General features: G+C 42.1%; 1 protein-coding gene across 9 annotated transcripts in view; it reads left to right on the forward strand.

Moving 5' to 3' along the window:
• Positions 1-19,337, forward strand: part of HERC2 (HECT and RLD domain containing E3 ubiquitin protein ligase 2) — a 250,080-nt gene that overhangs the window by 214,663 nt on the left and 16,080 nt on the right. For all 9 annotated transcript variants that reach the window (XM_068268132.1, XM_068268135.1, XM_068268138.1 and 6 more), the window contains 4 exons: positions 1,872-2,069; positions 4,256-4,339; positions 7,240-7,381; positions 9,772-9,966. In XM_068268132.1, the coding sequence (XP_068124233.1) occupies positions 1,872-2,069; positions 4,256-4,339; positions 7,240-7,381; positions 9,772-9,966 (619 nt within the window). The remainder of the gene's footprint in view (positions 1-1,871; positions 2,070-4,255; positions 4,340-7,239; positions 7,382-9,771; positions 9,967-19,337) is intronic.

The raw sequence follows: 19,337 nt of genomic DNA on the forward strand, positions 1-19,337 counted from the left end.
GTCTCCTGACGGATCGATCGGATCAGTCCTGATTGACAACAATGATCGTTTTATCGGATCGTTCCCTCAATCTAAATTTCAGAAATTTTTTTTTCATTCTGATCTAATTGCTTATATTTTTCCTCTCGGTTGATTGGCCCTTACGATTGTTTCCAATCGATCGTAATAATTTGACAGTCAATTGCTTGGGCAATTATATTAATGGCTTTCTTTTAGAGCCATTGGGAGGCCATACTTAAAGGATAACTGAAGTGAGAGGTAAATGGAGGCAAACCTGCTGATCTATTTGGCTGCAATAGTGTCTGAATCAAACCTTTTGCCCGATGAAAGGAGGATTTGCTTCCTGAAACGCGCGTAGCAAATAAACCTCCTTATACTACACGGCAGCCGCCATAGCCTTTCTTACATGCACTACTACATTGACAAGTGTTAATCACTACTTCCAATTGCCTGCTAGCTGTTTATAGAGTCACACAGAGCAACAGGGAGTTTGGGACATCCTCATTACTGCATAACACTTTGCACAAGTGCAACCTGATATAGCCTGTGTTGCTGCCGCATAGTGTGGAACTTGCACACAGTCCAGGCAGAGACCTGCAAAGATACAACCATGGATTCCAGCCCTGTCTTCCTACGGAGGAAAATCTGGACACTGCCAGAGGGAGACATGCGCAGCCGCTGGACAAACCTGTACAGGCTTGTCAGCAACTTTCTAAGGTGAGACTAATCCAGGTATCCCTGCCTTTTCTACCACTGGTTCTCTTCGTGTGCTCTATTTCTTGTCTTTATCCTAGATTTCACGGCCACTGAGGTGGATTCTTAAAAAGCAGCACCATTACACAAGCCTCACTGCTCGCTCCTTCTAGCCCTAGACGTACCTACCTATACCATTACACCAGAAACAAGCATGCAGTTAATCTTGTCACATCTGACAATAATGTCAGAAACACCTGATCTGCATATGCGTGTTCAGGGTCTGTGGCTAAAGTATTAGAGGCAGAGGATCAGCAGGATAGCCAGGCAAATGGTATTACTTAAAAGGAAATAAATATTGCAGGCTCCACATACCTCTCACTACACTTGTTTATTAAAGCAGCACGTGAATGGTCAGTGTCACTGTTATGTGGTCCAAAGGAACAACTGTGACATTTCTAAACGGAGTGTGTGCTGGCTAGAAAGTTCTGGTTCTGGAAGCAACATCTACTACCACCATTTTTTCATAGGAGATCATCAATGAGATACACTTTTTTTTTTTTTTTTTAACTTGAATGCAAATTAAATGCAAAATGCTTAACTGCAGCAAACCAGATGCAGTTGCTGCAGTTATGGATTATTCCATTAGGAAAAGTAAAATCTCATGGATCATTTCTATAGTTTATTACATAAGGCAGGGTTTTTGAATTAAACCACTGAAAGGGTAATGTAATAAAGGTTCATCCATCCTCTAAGACTTATCACTTGCTTACAAGTCTTTCTTATACTAGTATGTGCACTGGATGCCAAAGGTTGCTTAGCATGAAATCTTTTTTTATCAGCTTCATACATTCTCTAACAGTAGCTTAGTTTCTTAAGGCAGCATAGGAAGTTCAGACTTAAGGGTAGTGCGGATGAGAGGCTCTAGAGAAGTAATTACAGATTTAATGAAAAACAGAGCCTCACTCTTAGTGTAAGGCTTCAATGAACTATAGATTACATCCAAAGAATCAGAAATTGGTTGCACACAAGTTCAAGAAACAGACACTATTATTGCTTTCAAAAGTGATTCTTCACTTCTGATTGGACTTCCTCTTAGTATAAATAAGACTTCTTTTGTATGTGCATGAAGACACTTTCTTTATAGCAACTTATGTTCTTTAACATTCCATTTACAGGTTCCAATGGAATATAATCATCTTCAAGAAATAGCCATCATTGGATTGAGGAACAGATTGTTGTTACTCCATCACATCTCTGAGCTGTTTTGCCCATGTATACCTATGTTTGATCTGGAGGGGCGTCTTGATGAGACTGGCCATGGTCCTTCTGTTGGGTTTGACACTCTGCGTGGAATTCTTATTTCCCAAGGAAAGGTACATGTCAGGCCGTGCCTTTTGTATTCTTCCATCTTTAAATAATCTTGTTATTGCTATCACCACTCATACAACTACTTATCTGCAGCTTAGGGTTGCACAATTAGCTAGGGGAATATTATTCCAAAAGAGATTTGTTCAGTCACTTGGTGACAAATATTGTATTTCTAGCTTGCAGCCCTTCTGCCATTGAGGTAAGTTCATAAATCAGAGACTAAGGGTACATACACACATCAGACTAAAATGAAAGATCACAGACCAATCTTACCACCCTTCATGTAGTATGAGAGCCATACTCTACACAGTCTTTTCTATGGAGCTGAACTCAACATCAGAAAAAAATCTTTGCAAGATGCTGCACACAAAGATGCTGTACAGACACAAAAGATCAGTATCTGCAAAAGATCTGTTCCTGCCAAAAAATCCATTCCTGCAAATTGCAATGATAGTCTATGAGATCTGCAGATCATCATACACACATGATTTAACTGACATTCATCTGCAGATCAGATCCACCAGGGTGGATTTTCAGATTGCTTGATCTGCAGATGAATGTCAGTTAAATCATGTGTGTATGATGATCTGCAGATCTCATAGACTATCATTGCAATTTGCAGGAATGGATTTTTGGCAGGAACAGATCTTTTGCAGATACTGATCTTTTGTGTCTGTACAGCATCTGTGTGTGCAGCAACTTGCAAAGATTTTTTTTCTGATGTTGAGTTCAGCTCCATAGAAAAGACTGTGTAGAGTATGGCTTTCATACTACATGAAGGGTGGTAAGATTGGTCTGTGATCTTTCATTTTAGTCTGATGTGTGTATGTACCCTAAGCTTCTTTAATTAGGCAGAGCTGAATAGATCACTTAAAATAGCATGCATTTACACATTACTGACAGAGAAATCTTTCTAATGTTCTAAAACAAATCCTCATGGAGTAGCTTATTTAGTCATGGTTTAGTTTAAATCATAAATCGTTAGTCATTTTTTTCCCACTTCACTTGAAACGTTATGCAATTTAAACCATGTAAGCAGTATTCTAATATATTCAAACTAAAGTTTTCTATTGCAACCATTTAAAAAGAGAAACCTTCAGACCATCTCAAAGCTCAACTCTAGATATATTTCATATGCTCTGTGGGCGGAGCTACTGCCCACTTCAGCATCATCTTTTTTGTGTGACTGTAATGGAGGTGGGACATTTCTGAGTTGATTGCAGGCTGCAGCTATGGAGGTCAGGAAGAAATCCGGGTCTGGGCTCCTGACCAGTTACTTGACATTAGTAGATCCACAGATAAAAGGAGCTCTGTTTCTGACTGCCACACACTTTTATGAAACCATTTGTGCATGAAGTTTGACTTTAAAGTGTATCTGAGATGGATCCTAACAATAAAAGGTATATACTTCCCTAGGAAGAGGGAAGCCTCAGGATCCTCCAGAGGCTTCTTGTGTCCTCCTCGCCCCCACCATTGTCACTCGGGGACCCCTGGAACATATCCAACAAGTGCTTGGTGAATATTTATTCCCCTCCCTTCCATGTATGATTGTGCTGCGCTGCACCTACATGAGTACAGCTGTTGCTACGCAGTATGACGGAGCTACTCATCCACAAGTGGCTCAGTGGTAAAGGGGAGCACAGCTGCAAAATTTCAGTGGGTCCTGGGCAGCGGCAATGGTCTTAAAGAGGATATGAAAAGCCTTGGAAGGAGCCAGAGGGTTTCCTCATTCTAGGTAAGTATCTGTTTTATGTTAGGATCTGCCTTTGGTTTTCTTCAAGCTTAAAATAATCCCCAAAAAAGCAAACCTCAAAACCTTCTGTTTGGTGAATTTGGCTTTCCCCGTGTTGTCATAGGATACAGTAGAAGCAGTAGATTGTCAGCCCTTTAGAAGGAGCAGTATGCTTTCTCTAAAATACTGAGGAGAATGAGCCAGTGATGTATATTGTGAATGTGTTTAATGTTGTAATAGGTTTCCAGATGTACATGACATGTAACTAACCAATCATGGGCCACAGTAGATATGTGGAAATTAGATTGCAGATGTGAAATTTATTTTTTCACATAGTGCGGACCTTATTAATCTAGGCTTTACAGAGAACATGATAATAATGTGACCATCAGGTTTACAGAGGATTTGTCAGATCTATTTCTTTGATTGTAAGCTTGACTTTGCTATCTTAATCTGTAGGAGGCTGCATTTCGCAAAGTTGTTCAAGCCACAATGGTACGAGACCGCCAGCATGGGCCAGTGGTTGAACTGAACCGCATACAAGTAAGTTTTTCATTTTTATGGACAAAAACCATCAATAAAATATGTAACATTCTGTAAGTTCAGGTTTTTTGACATATGAAATTGTATCTCCATATATTTCATATGGCCGCAAAAAAAACATGAACTTTAGTGTCAGCTATTCATAGCATAACTAATGCCTCCTTTGTATGCTAAATTGATTTTTTTCCTTTAGCTTTCAGTTCAGAGAATTAATGCGTTCTTAGATTTGCCTCTGCGTGTTTTGTCTAAACAATTCCACTTCTTTCTACATGTGTATCTGATAAGTGCTGACCGTATCATAGATAGGCAATACATAGAAAGTAGCAATCAGAGAGAGAGGAGTCTGGCGACACAATGGAGAGCAGCTTATATATATTCATGCTAGGTGACACTGCTCCTCACCTTTGCAAGTCTGATGCACGATGTGCAGATTCAAAAAGTGAAAGATGTGCTTTCTCGAGTGCACTTTTTCAGCTTTAGAACAATGTTAACATACGTTGCACTGTTTTCAGTGAGGCCAGTGTAAATGCTAGCATGTGGAAGCTAACTCCAATTGACAACTAATAAAACTTGCCTGTCAGTTGCATGCAATAGCTGTGCTGCTTAGTGCCTGGTTAAGGTGTCTGCACCAAAAGTGCCAGGTAGTGACTTCTGCTAAAGTGCCAGTCACACGCAGGGCTTCCAATGTGAATGAGGTCTGATTTCCGAGGCTGACATTTCATTTATGAGGTGGGCTTTGTAAACGGTCAGACAGCATGGGTGAGGGATCATTTAGGATCCTAGAGCACTTAAAGGACCACTATCGCTAAAATGTAAAATACATGTAAACACATGCAAATGAGGAGTATGTTTCTTCCTGAGTAAAATGAACCATTAATTACTTTTTTCCTATTCTGCCATCACTTACAGTAGGTAATAGATATCTGACATTACCGACAGGTTTTGGACTAGTCCATGCAGGATTCTCAGCATGGCCTTTATTGTTTATAAAGACACTCTCTGCAAATGATTTATACAAAGATGCTGACCAGCCTCACTGCATACTTTTCTTTGGCAGTTGGACGGAGCAACTGCCATTTACTAAGTGCTTTTGAAAATAAAGAAAACCTTGAGAATCCCCTATGAGGAGATGGGCTAGTCCAAAATCTGTCACTTCTGTAAGATTTCTAGTACCTGCTGTAAGTGACAGGAACATAGGAAAACCGTAATTTATGGCTCATTTTACTTTGGGAGAAACGTACTTCTCATGTGTATGTGTTAACATGTATTTTACATTTTAGCATTTTTGAGATAGTGGTTCTTTAAGAGGATTAAGAAAACAAAACCGTTTAATTCCAGTAAAGGCTCTTACACACGTCCAACAAATCGCACGACAAACTCGACAACCTGACCAACTACACAACAACCCGTTGACCGTATTTCCATACAGCCAAACCAACTAAACGACCAACTCCTTAACATACTGCGTATGCAAGCGCAACGATGGAGTGGATGATACGGCAGCATTCAAAACAAGTAAAAGTTATTCAAACGACTCGTACACACGTGGGCAGCTGCACAAGATCAGCCCAACAGTCGTGTGAGTTGATCCGCCGAATGGATCGGGCAAACTGCATGTTATCAGTCGCTCGTCTAGTTGTTTGCCAAACCTACACACGCCCAACTATCGTCCAACAGATCAAGTAAATTAATATCTGACTGGTTCTCATTAAAGAGGGTCAGTGAGATGCTAATAATTACATGCAAATTTTATGAAACTTAAAACTAGACCATTCAGAGGCACTAAGGGCTCGTTTCCACTATCGCGAATCTCATGCGGATTCGCACATGTAATGCAAGTGGATGGGCCTGTTTCCACTGCAGCGTTGTTGAGGTGCGTTTTTTTCAGCGGTGAAAAAACGCACAAAAGAGCCGCAGAATTCGCCTGTGAGTGGAATGCATGCGAATCGCATGCAATGTATTTAATAGGGAAATCGCATGTGTTTTCCCCATGCGTTTTTGCAGCGAATTCGCATAGGTACCAATGTAAATTCACACAGGCAGTGACATGGTTAAAATCGCATATACCCTCAGCTATGCGAAATTGCATGCGAATTTGCGGCAAAAACCGCACGGGGAATTGCATCTGCATGCGATTTCATCAGCGGTGGAATCCAGGCGATTCTGCACCGCAATAGTGGAAACGAGCCCTTACTGCTGAACAGTATGGCATAGTTCCAAGCTGCATACAATCTGCGTGCCAACTGGAGTTATTTGCCATCAGCTGTTCTCATAAAAGCTGTACTAAACGCATGCAAGGAAGCTAGCCTAGCATGTAGCAAAAAGTATTTAGTTCAGGGGACTGTGTTGGCAATGGAAGCAGGTAAAATTCAAATTGATGTTCCTCAAACCAATTCGAGACCAAACAGGTGGTAAAGGCCAAAGACGGGAATCTTTTCCTATTTTTCTGTGATACCAAAGGCATTCATGATGGTCTCCTGCTGCTAAAGCCCTTTCTTCGCAAAGTCAGTCTTGTTAGGATATGCTTTGCGGTGCACTGACATTGTATTCAGCTTTAATTTGTCATGTTCTCTTCTGTTGCTGAGGACTATGTGTACTACTTGCCTTTTACCACTCTCGTTAACCAGCGTTCAACCAGAATAGTCTATCCCTTTTTTTCCCCTCAACTGCCCCTCTCTAAACACCCAAGATACTGTTGAGTTGTCATTTCAGTGATGCTAGCACCATTAACTTCTATGACAACTGTCATCCGTCGTCACTGTTGGACTGGTTTACTTTCAAATGTGGGATGTCTCTAATTTTTTGGCCACTTAGTGTACATGCTTTATTACACATTTAATTTCCTGGTTTTTCTGTAGTTAACATTTATTTTTTTTCTTGTTTTTATTTAATTTTCCTAGGTCAAACGTTCAAGGAGTAAAGGAGGTTTGGCTGGACCAGATGGTACCAAATCTGTCTTCGGCCAGATGTGCGCAAAAATGACTTCCTTTAGTCCTGACAGCCTTCTGCTACCTCATCGTGTTTGGAAAGTCAAATTCGTTGGTAATAATTCTTTATAAATTTCAAAAAGCATTTCTTATTAATTAGCATATAATGCAGGTGTGCTATTTTTAAGCTGCTTTTGAGAGTTTAACACGTATATAATGAAATTACTATTTAAAATGAAAATGTATTTTTTTTTCTGTTATACATTTTTCAATTACTTATAGGCTGAATTAAAATATATTAAAAACAAAATTAAGAACATATAAAAAATTGTTTGTTTGTGGGTATGTTTCGGGAAGTTATGAAATGTATTTTTGTTGTGGAGCTCCAGCTGCTGGAATGTCTAATGACGTGAGCAAATCTCCTATGTGCTAGTTAGCTTACCTAGGAGGTGGGCTTTTGGGATGGGAAATCACTAGTAATTGCCACAACTCCTGTTAGCTTTGGTGTGATAATTCCAGCTTCAGTCTTCTGAATATAGCAGATTGGTATATTAAGAAGGATTGTTTGCTTATTGCCGTATATACTCAAGTACAAGCCATCCCGAGTATATGCTGAACCCTCAAATTTAGTTCCTCAAAATACCTAACAATGTGTGATCAGATTATAAGCAGTACCTCCAATATCTCCCCCTAGCCTTCCCCATGTATGTGATGCAGAGAGTGCATTGGAAACCGTGGTTGTGCCTCTCCTCGTTCCTGGCAGCCACCTTTTCATTCTTACAGCTCTGTAGTTTCCGCTAGAGGTCCAGGATTGTCTTCTCATTCCAGACAGGTATCTTCCCATCTGTTGTGCAGCTCTCTTACTTGTCGCTAGAGGTCCAGGGATTCACGGTCTTCTCATTCTGTGCATCCATCTTCCCGTCTCTTGTGCAGCTCTGTTACTCGTCGCTTGAGGACCAGGGCTTCACTGTCTCTTCGGTCTGGGCAGCCATCTTTTAGGGCGCGTTTTCACTTGAGCGCAAACCGCCGCAAATCCGCAGAGTTTCCCCGCAGGCGAATAGTGGCTTTTCCATCCGAATCGACGCGGGAGGCTGCAGATCGTGTGCTTTCCCGAAGAGCCGGCGCGCGTCTCTCTAATGGAATCGCGCCCTGGGTCTACCATGAAGATCTATACTTGCTGCTGTCCACAAATGGCGAGTACAGATCTGCACGGTCGATTGAAAGATGGATGCACAGAATGAGAAGACTAAATCCTGGACCTCCCTCCACTTTTGGGACACTTTTTTTTTTGGTGTCAAAAATTGGACTTGTATTTGAGTGTGTACGGTACTACTTTTGAATTGGTGACTGCTTATTAGACCCTACTGAAACTGTGGACTCATCTTTACTACACAACAATTAAACGTTTACAAGATACAAAACCAGCAGATAAAGCTCTAGAAATATGCGTTGATTTTTTTTTTATATTTTGTATCTTGCCAAATAAAAAAAAGGAAAAACTAGAAACTTGATGTCAATACTAAACCTAATAGCATAGATTTTTTTTTAATAAATAACTTTATAGTTTATATAATTTTTTTTGATAGTTTATCTATAATTTTAGTGTGTATTGTAAAAACTGTGTAGTGTTGAACTGAACACATATGCATAGTATCAATGTGGAACAGATGGGTGTGAGTCTTGGACAGCTGATAAGATAACTGCAGTACAGAAACTTCTACTGAATGGGACCCAACTTGTCCAACATCCTACAGGTTTAAAGAGACACTTAAGCCAGAAAAAAAGTTTTACTCACCTGGGGCTTCTACCAGCCCCCTGCAGTAGTCCTGTGCCCTCGCAGCCACCCACTAATCCCCTGGTCCCCCGCTGTCAGCTAGTTTTGGTTTTGCCGACAGGACTGGCCACACGTAGCTTCCTCCGTATTCCCGACTGCAATTAGCGCTATTGCGGGCCGCAACGCGTACAAAAATACGCATTTCCGCATATCTATGTGTTGGTAACGCGGCAACGCGTATTTTTGTAGCGCTAATTGCAGTCAGGAATGCGGAGGAAGCTACGCTTGGCCAGTCCTGTTGGGCCTGTTGGCAAAAACGAAACTAGCTGGCAGCAGGGGATCAGAGGATTAGTAAGTGGCTGCGAGGGCACAGGACTGGTGCAGGGTGCTGGTAGAAGCCCCAGGTAAGTAAAACTCTCTTTTCTGGCTTAAGTGTCCCTTTAATGCAGGGTTTACATTGGCTGTAGCTAATGATTTGCAGGAAGTAGGCATCAATGGTGTCTTCTGGGGTCAAAGTCAATGGCTGTGCACCTACTAGCACTGACCCCACCTCTGTCTCCATCCATAAATATTTATATTTTGCAGGAAGTTAAAGTTATAGTGAATAGATCTAGCATTACTAGATCTATTTTAATGCTGTAGTTTAGTTTTTTTTTGTTGTTTTTTTTTTTTTTTTAATCTTTTTTGGATTGAAGGTATGTTCATCTGTAAATGATTATTCTTTATACCAGGTGAGTCTGTAGACGACTGTGGTGGTGGCTACAGTGAATCCATCGCAGAAATGTGTGAAGAGCTTCAGAATGGTCTTACTCCCCTTCTTATTGTAACTCCTAATGGCCGAGATGAGTCTGGGGCTAATCGAGACTGTTTCCTCCTAAATCCAGCAGCCAAAACCCCCCTCCATATGAACATGTTTAGATTTCTAGGTGAGTGCCATTCATTTATTTTGCTATTGGTTGTTATGTTCTGTATTTTCCTTAAAGTGTAACTCCAGACATGTAATGTGCATACAAAGCTTCCAGTGTAGCCAAACTGAAATCAGATAATATATTATGAAATGTATTTTGTTTTAATTAGCGCTGAAAGTACCCAGATGTTGGCTAATTATGCTGGTTTTATATTTGTGGCGAGCATTGCAGTTTGATGCACCAACCTCCTTGCATCACACCGCCGCACTGATTCTTGTAGGTTTGATGCGAGGGGTGCAAGCATCGCATCACAATCTCAAAAAATCAATTCATATGACCATGCGGCAGAGTGCGCTGACCGTGTCATATGCATAGTGCTGCCTTTCACCCAGTGACATACTCCATGCTGGACAGGAAGTATATCACAGGGATTCCTGGCTTCCCAGTTGTATATGCGGGGAAGCCAGGATAATATAGTTAAAGTTTTGCATCGACCATTGACTTACATGAATTCAGTCCGGCGGTAACGTGCTGTTGACTTTGCGGCGGGTCGGCCGTGATTTAGGTACTTCCAAAGCAGGTCATGGTTGGTAGGGATGATCAATGAGATGCAAATACTTCAGCGTTAAAGCAAATTTATGTAAATTTTTATACAAATATATGTAGCTTGAAAATGGACCAATCAAGTCAAACCCAGGTTTAAATTGATTGGTCCAATTTCAAGCTGCATATATTTGCATAAAAATGTACATACATTTGCATAAATTCTGAATATCATTAATCATCTCTAGTGATTAGTGTACTAGGCCTCATACACTTTGCCATTGCATTATTCTGCATGCAGAAAGGGTAACGCAAAAAAATAAAAAACGTGCCCAAGTTTGAAAAGGGCTCAAATAGCAGATCCTATTGCCTTAAAGGAATCTGGTGGTGAGGGAAATGTACCAAAAGTAAACACAGTTGCATGTAGAACACTGACTGTACTTCTATTTCGTTTTCTGCCATTACCTCCTTCTGCGCTTGAACTATCCCAGCATCAGGTTCTCAAATTAATCCTGCTTTCTCATTATTTGTCCAAAGTATTTCAGTTTCGGGATTGCTCATTCCAATGAACAGTCAGGAGTAATTTCTTTAACCATTGACTGATTGGATCTTCTTGCAATCCAAGGGACTCGCAAAAGTATTTTTCAGCACCACAATTCTTTGGTGCTTAGCCTTTCTTATGGTCCAAATCTCACAACCATACGTGCAATAATTTTTTAGTATGCAATTATTATATCTGGATGCAAACGGTGTGCAGATCTGGCCAGCTACCTGATTAGTTTTAGCACAGAGCAGAAGAAGTTTGATAATAGGGCCTCACAAGATTCCAAAAATACAAAAATTCTTTATTATGGATCTATTCACAGTATTCAACAAACAATTTTAAAATCACTTAAAATTGAGGATCCCAGGGTGCCTCAGTCCCCCCTCCCCACATACATCCGCATGCCACACTCAGACCACACTTATTATACTAATTGGATGCTGCAGCAGATCTAGAGATGGGAGTATTGCAACCAATAATTATAGATATCCTTTAGATCACAGCTAATAGCTTGAACGTGGGTTTTAACCTCATAGAAGAGGTAGGGGAATGTACATGAACCCGCAAGGTTACTGGATAGTTCAACCCTTGAGTGCACTCAAATTTATATTGTATGGCCAATGCAGGAGGAAAAAAACAAAAAGGTTCCTCATAAGAAAAAACATAGGTTGAGACCTCTTCCAGTCCTTAATCATAACACTCTCCTCCACACGAAGGAATATCTTGAGGTATCTTTTTATGTTGGAAGCAAGACTTAAATCACGGCTTACTTGTATTTCAGGTGGATCAGAGTGATGAATGTCACTACACCTTCGGATATCCGCAGGTCCCCGACACTCTGCGGTCCATGGTGGCTAGACGCTGATTCCCCCGGTTTGCCGTTCCCATAAATCCCGCTGTTACACCTCCTAAGACTGGCGTGGTCTAATCTGGCGGCGGCGGTGAGCGCGATCTACCCGCTTCCTGCTTAAAGTTGTGGCGTCACAGCGGGGATCGAGCGCTCCTGTGTTCCTGGTGGTGAACGAGGTCGACCTCCTGGGACTCCTCCCACTTACATGTTTCACCAATCAACTTGGCTTCCTCAGAGTGACGTCAGGGGGAGTGGTTAGACATCCAGATGGCTTTTTTATATTTTCCAGCTTCATCACATGACGATCCCACAGCGGCCATCTTTGTTTATGGAATCCTTTCCCACACCAGCGTTCATTCATATAATTGTCCCCTCCAGCTCAGAGATTCCCTAGATACATGATTTTCAAGGGGCTACTTAGACACATTGCTCAGATTTTCTAGAAGAATAATTCTTAGTCTCCATTTTTTCAACGTCTTACTTTCTGGAATCATAGTGGTAATAACCTTATTATTTCATCTCTTTCGTTTTTCAAACAGTCATGCCAGTCAGTTTTAGAGTTCAAGTGGGGCATAGAGCATATATAACTGACCCTACTTATAATCGTGGTCGTGGTTTCAGACATACGAACATACAGATAATTTTCTCCAGTAGGTATCATGCTCATATATCATGCATTACCCGTCAGTCATACTTGTATATGCACTCCTCCCAATTTTTTCCTCTCTAAAGGAGAACTCCACTATCACTAATTAGCTAGTTAGTTCAAAAATACGGAGAAATCCATCTCAGAATTTAGACCTAGCGGGGACAGAGTTCCCAGCTTATATATCCACATTGTCTCTATACGGCACAGTTCTTTTTCTAAATTGGTCTTTCTTGCCCCTTTCTTTTTAGAAACCAGAACCTTTACAAGACTTCCCCTAAAGGAGCCTCCATGAAATTGCTGGTAATGATCTCTCAGTGGACCTTTGCAGTTTTCATTTTTATTCCCAACATTGGAGATATGCTCCAAGATCCGAGCCTTAAAGGCTCGCGTGGTCATTCCGATATATTGCAGACCACAGGGGCAGGTAACCATGTACACTACCCCTGTGGTCTCACAATTCATGAATGCATTAATATTATATTCCTTTTCATGCTTAGAGTCCCAAAATGTTCCGGTTTTGTGTACAAAGGGGCAGACCTTGCATCTCCCACAGCGATGCATACCTTTTGGAGGGGGAGTGGCAGAAAGCCAGTTCTTCCTTTCTTCCTCTGCTCGTTTACTGCAAAATTCAGAACTCACCAAATGGTCTTTCAAATTACGTGCCCGTTTGGCTGTCATCGTGGGATACGGTCCCACAATTTCTGCTATATCGGGTGACGCCAATAAAATTGGCCATAATTTAGTCAAGCAGTCCCTCAAAGAGCTCCAGTGGGAGCCATATTGGGTCACTATTCCCACCTTTCTCTCAGTGCTCGATCCATCCCTTTCACTATCTGCAAGGAGAGATTCACGGTCCCGTTTTCTTGCTCTTTGAAGACATCTCCTCAGGGTTCTATGGGAATACCCCCGTTCCCTGAGGCGTCCATATAATTCACGGGCTTCAGAATTAAAATCCTCCTCAGTGGTACAGTTCCTCCTTAAACGGAGAAACTGACCATAAGGGATGTTTTTCACCAGGTGGCCGGGATGATGGCTGGCGGCGTGGAGGATGGTGTTACCGGCTGTTGGCTTTCTATACGTGGTACTTACTAAGCGTCCCTCCCTGACCGCAATTCTTAGGTCCAGAAAGGGTAGCTCTCCAGCATCACACGTATAGGTGAGTTTTATATTCTTGTCATTGGCATTTAAATTATCAATAAAGACCTCCAGCTCGGCTCTTCCACCCCTCCACACCACCAGCACATCGTCAATAAATCTTATCCAGAGGGCAACGTGGCGCCGGAACTGCTCCATAGTATAAACATCCCTCCTCTCCCAATACCCGAGATGGAGGCATGCATAGGCCGGCGCACACGCCGCCCCCATTGACGTCCCGGCCACCTGGTGATACGGCCTACCTTCAAAAAGAAAAAAGTTCTCAGTGAGTACCAGCTCTAACATATCAATCAAAAATTGGTTATGTTCAGGTATATCTGGGTAGGACTCTCCCAAAAAGAAGGAAACTGCTTTTAGGCCTGCTTGGTGGGGAATCGACGTATATAACGACTCTACGTCGATCCCCACCAGCAGGGCCTCAGGGGGAACATTGACACTTGAGATGACTCTCAGTACATCTCTCGTATCCTGCACATAGGATGGTAGGGCCTGAACGAGACCCCTTAGCTTCCTGTCCACAAACTGTCCAAGTTTTTCCGTTGGGCCCCCCATTCCAGACATAATCGGGCGACCCGGGGGTCTTTCCTTATTTTTGTGCAGCTTAGGAATAAGATAGAAGGTGGGTTTCACATATTCTACCACCTTCAAATATTCCAATTCAGTCCTTGTTATGAGGCCTTCCGAAACGGCTTCTTCCAATTTGTCATTAATTTTATTGACCAAAACGGGGAAAGGGTCTCCAGTGAGGCGATGATAAGTGGCCCCATCATTCAAATGACGGTATGCCTCCCTTAAGTAGTCCTCCTCCTTCCACAAGACCACGTTCCCCCCCTTGTCACTTGGCTTAATGACTATACCTTTTAGATCTTTTAATTCTTTTAAAGCTCGCTGTTCATCTTTGGACAGATTGTGTTCACCCAAGGGGGCCAGTTCAAGGGATCCCACCTCCTTAGCAAATGTTTCCAAGAACACTGACAAGTACTTGTTTGAACTAATTGGTGGCATGAAGCTTGATTTTTTCCGCAAGCCTGTTGTCGGGATATGACAATCAGTAGAGGCTGGGGGGGTCTCCTCTGTTCCCTCCCACGGTATTTCCACGCTGCCCTCATCCCATAATTGTTCCAGGGCCATAAGAGCTTCTCTCTCATCTAAATTCAGGCATTGATAATTGGCTCTCATATTGAAGTTCTCAATATGAGAAATTTGTTTATCTTTATACATTAATTTCAACAAAGTTCTTCTCAGAAATAATATAATATCCTTATAGACAGTGAATTCATCACCTTTTTGGATTGGGGCAAATGATAGCCCCCTTGATAGCAAAGAGATGTGACGTGCCTCAAGCCTGAATTCAGTGAGATTCACTACATTGACCCCTATTTCTCCCTGTTCTCCTTGTTCTGGCTGCGTCCCCTCCTTAGTTCCTCCCTCTGCTCTTTCTCCTTTGGTTCCCTTCCCTTCTGGTCCCTCCCTTTTGTTCCTTTCCCTGAACCTTTTCCTCTGTCCTGGTCGTTGTCTTCCTGTTCCTCTCCATCGTGCTCGTCTAAAAAATTAACCTGTCTGGGACTTATCCCCTCCTCTAATCCTTCAGAATTCTCCTCCCTATTCTGTTCCTCACCTCCTCTAGGTCCTGAAGCAGGCGGGCGTCGTGGTCGACTCCCACTGCCTCTCCTCCTTGATTTTGAACGTCCTCGCTTGGGTTTCAGGGATGGGTCGAACACTGTTTCCAGGTTCCATTCCAAGACATCCTTTTGGAATTTAGTTTGTTTCATCTTTTTAATAGTAAATTGAGCCTTTTCCATATGAATTTTTAAATTATTGTTTAGTTTCAGAAAGTCAGAGTTCTCTTTAAAGGCATCAAGTTCTACACTACTTTTCTCCACTGCCTCTGATAGTTCCTCCAATTGTAGTTTCTCCTCGTCTATAAACAGACTTAGAATGTGTAGACCTCTCCTCAAGCAGTCCTCTTGCCAGATCTTTTTGAATCTTTCAGTTTGCAAATTTTCAGCTGGCAGTATTCGTTCACGTATACCGTGAGGAATAATCTTCGCCTTATAATAGGACTGCAAGAAGGAGACGTTCCACCTCCTCTTAAGCTGCTTTTCCATTAAGTTTTTATGGTTCCGAAAGAGTTGCCACAAGGGCTCCTTTTCATTGCCTACATTGCTAGAACTCACTATGTCTGATTTAGAATTGGAAAAGGCTGTTTCTATTTCCTGTTCAAAAGTGTCTGGTATTCTATATGCCATCTTTTAACCTCCACACTCACCCCTAACTTTAATGCAATACACATATATACTAATTGAATATCTGGAATTCAACGGTCCACAATAAAGATTCCCCCCGTACATATAGGGGGTGAAATAAAAGAATGGGACTGCTAGAACTAATGGTTTCCAAAACCGTATGTCATGAACTAAGTAAAGCCAGGGGAGGCAGACCTCAGTAAATGGAATCAGAATTTGGGTATTTCATCAGAGGGCTATTTAAAGCTCCTCACGAAAAGAAACCCATACATTAATCTTTGGGCCCCGAGAAACTGAAATACATAACTATTTTAGCACAGAGCAGAAGAAGTTTGATAATAGGGCCTCACAAGATTCCAAAAATACAAAAATTCTTTATTATGGATCTATTCACAGTATTCAACAAACAATTTTAAAATCACTTAAAATTGAGGATCCCAGGGTGCCTCAGTCCCCCCTCCACACATACATCCGCATGCCACACTCAGACCACACTTATTATACTAATTGGATGCTGCAGCAGATCTAGAGATGGGAGTATTGCAACCAATAATTATAGATATCCTTTAGATCACAGCTAATAGCTTGAACGTGGGTTTTAACCTCATAGAAGAGGTAGGGGAATGTACATGAACCCGCAAGGTTACTGGATAGTTCAACCCTTGAGTGCACTCAAATTTATATTGTATGGCCAATGCAGGAGGAAAAAAACAAAAAGGTTCCTCATAAGAAAAAACATAGGTTGAGACCTCTTCCAGTCCTTAATCATAACACTCTCCTCCACACGAAGGAATATCTTGAGGTATCTTTTTATGTTGGAAGCAAGACTTAAATCACGGCTTACTTGTATTTCAGGTGGATCAGAGTGATGAATGTCACTACACCTTCGGATATCCGCAGGTCCCCGACACTCTGCGGTCCATGGTGGCTAGACGCTGATTCCCCCGGTTTGCCGTTCCCATAAATCCCGCTGTTACACCTCCTAAGACTGGCGTGGTCTAATCTGGCGGCGGCGGTGAGCGCGATCTACCCGCTTCCTGCTTAAAGTTGTGGCGTCACAGCGGGGATCGAGCGCTCCTGTGTTCCTGGTGGTGAACGAGGTCGACCTCCTGGGACTCCTCCCACTTACATGTTTCACCAATCAACTTGGCTTCCTCAGAGTGACGTCAGGGGGAGTGGTTAGACATCCAGATGGCTTTTTTATATTTTCCAGCTTCATCACATGACGATCCCACAGCGGCCATCTTTGTTTATGGAATCCTTTCCCACACCAGCGTTCATTCATATAATTGTCCCCTCCAGCTCAGAGATTCCCTAGATACATGATTTTCAAGGGGCTACTTAGACACATTGCTCAGATTTTCTAGAAGAATAATTCTTAGTCTCCATTTTTTCAACGTCTTACTTTCTGGAATCATAGTGGTAATAACCTTATTATTTCATCTCTTTCGTTTTTCAAACAGTCATGCCAGTCAGTTTTAGAGTTCAAGTGGGGCATAGAGCATATATAACTGACCCTACTTATAATCGTGGTCGTGGTTTCAGACATACGAACATACAGATAATTTTCTCCAGTAGGTATCATGCTCATATATCATGCATTACCCGTCAGTCATACTTGTATATGCACTCCTCCCAATTTTTTCCTCTCTAAAGGAGAACTCCACTATCACTAATTAGCTAGTTAGTTCAAAAATACGGAGAAATCCATCTCAGAATTTAGACCTAGCGGGGACAGAGTTCCCAGCTTATATATCCACATTGTCTCTATACGGCACAGTTCTTTTTCTAAATTGGTCTTTCTTGCCCCTTTCTTTTTAGAAACCAGAACCTTTACAAGACTTCCCCTAAAGGAGCCTCCATGAAATTGCTGGTAATGATCTCTCAGTGGACCTTTGCAGTTTTCATTTTTATTCCCAACATTGGAGATATGCTCCAAGATCCGAGCCTTAAAGGCTCGCGTGGTCATTCCGATATATTGCAGACCACAGGGGCAGGTAACCATGTACACTACCCCTGTGGTCTCACAATTCATGAATGCATTAATATTATATTCCTTTTCTACCTGACTAGCACAGATCTTAACCTGGATTTAGTGGCCTGTCCATCCCCCTGTTCGCACATTGTGATGTCTTTCTCCACCCACCCCAACCCCCGCCTGCACAAATGGATGTGCTAACAGCAGGGAAGGTTTTGTGCCAAAGGTGGGGTTGAGAGCAGCTGAATGGTTGACCATGACATAGATCAGAGGAGAACTTGTGGCAACACACAAAGCGATTGCTCTTTCTCAGTAACTGTTTTTCCGACAGATATAAAGATGGGCAGACAGCAGTTTATTATACTCTTTTATGCGAGGATAAAAACTGCTTTTAAAGTCACGATATTTGACTGCTTTGTCCGTTTAGTGTCACTTTGTGAATCTGTGTGCTATTTCTCCAGGACCCCTAGAGTTAGGTTTTCATTGTTCTGGGCCTTTCAAAGTGCTTTCCTATGATAGACTTTACACGCCATGTTCAGAATAGCTGCTTGGGGCTCGAAAGCCATAGATTATACTGCTTCTGTATCCTGAATGCCAGCTTTTGTAACTTTATTATTTTTATAATGCCATTGCTCATAACTGACCATATGAAGCATCAGGCTGTCTCCCTTGGGATAGCAATAAGGTAGTTATTAAGTAATTAAAGCTAAAAGTTGGAAACAATATAGCAGCTATTATACTCATTGATGTAATTACTATAGAGAAAAAGAGACTGGGTTAAATGGCGTAATCCTCTCACAGGTGCACTGTTACATGGTGGTGAGATGTTTTGTTACATTACTGTAAGGGCCCGTTCACACTGCACGCGTTTCCAGCCGCGTTTTGGAAACGCGTGCAGGTGGCCAAAACGCACGACATCAGACATTGCATAGAGTGCAATGTCTGATGTTCACACTGCATGCGTTCCGGACCTGTGCGGTCCGGGAACGCATGCTGCACGCAGATTTTGCAAAAACGCGTGGCTGTCCCATTCACTTTTCAGTGATGGGATCAGCCACGCAACGCACACAAACGCGGATGGCCATGCGTTCGTACGCGTTGCGGTCCGCACGCGTTCCGCACGCATAGCCATCCGCATTTCTGATCTGAACGGGCCCTAAGGGTCACTGCTGCTGGTTCATGGTATGTTCTACAACCTTTACATCTACAAAAAAGTGTTACTTTAATTACAAAAAACAATGCTCCTGCGAAACCTCAAACTCCTGTGATTTTATCATTTGAATCAGAGAAAAGTGCTTTCTGCCATTTCTGTGCTGTAATGCGGTAGCCCAGTTCTTGGTATATAGAAACTTGTATTTAATAAGAGTGAGCACCATAAGTTGAAAACGTTCCAGTGCTGCAGAGCTTTCTCTACGTACAACTGC

This window comes from Hyperolius riggenbachi, chromosome 2 (assembly GCF_040937935.1).
Source record: "Hyperolius riggenbachi isolate aHypRig1 chromosome 2, aHypRig1.pri, whole genome shotgun sequence".
Taxonomy (NCBI): domain Eukaryota; kingdom Metazoa; phylum Chordata; class Amphibia; order Anura; family Hyperoliidae; genus Hyperolius; species Hyperolius riggenbachi.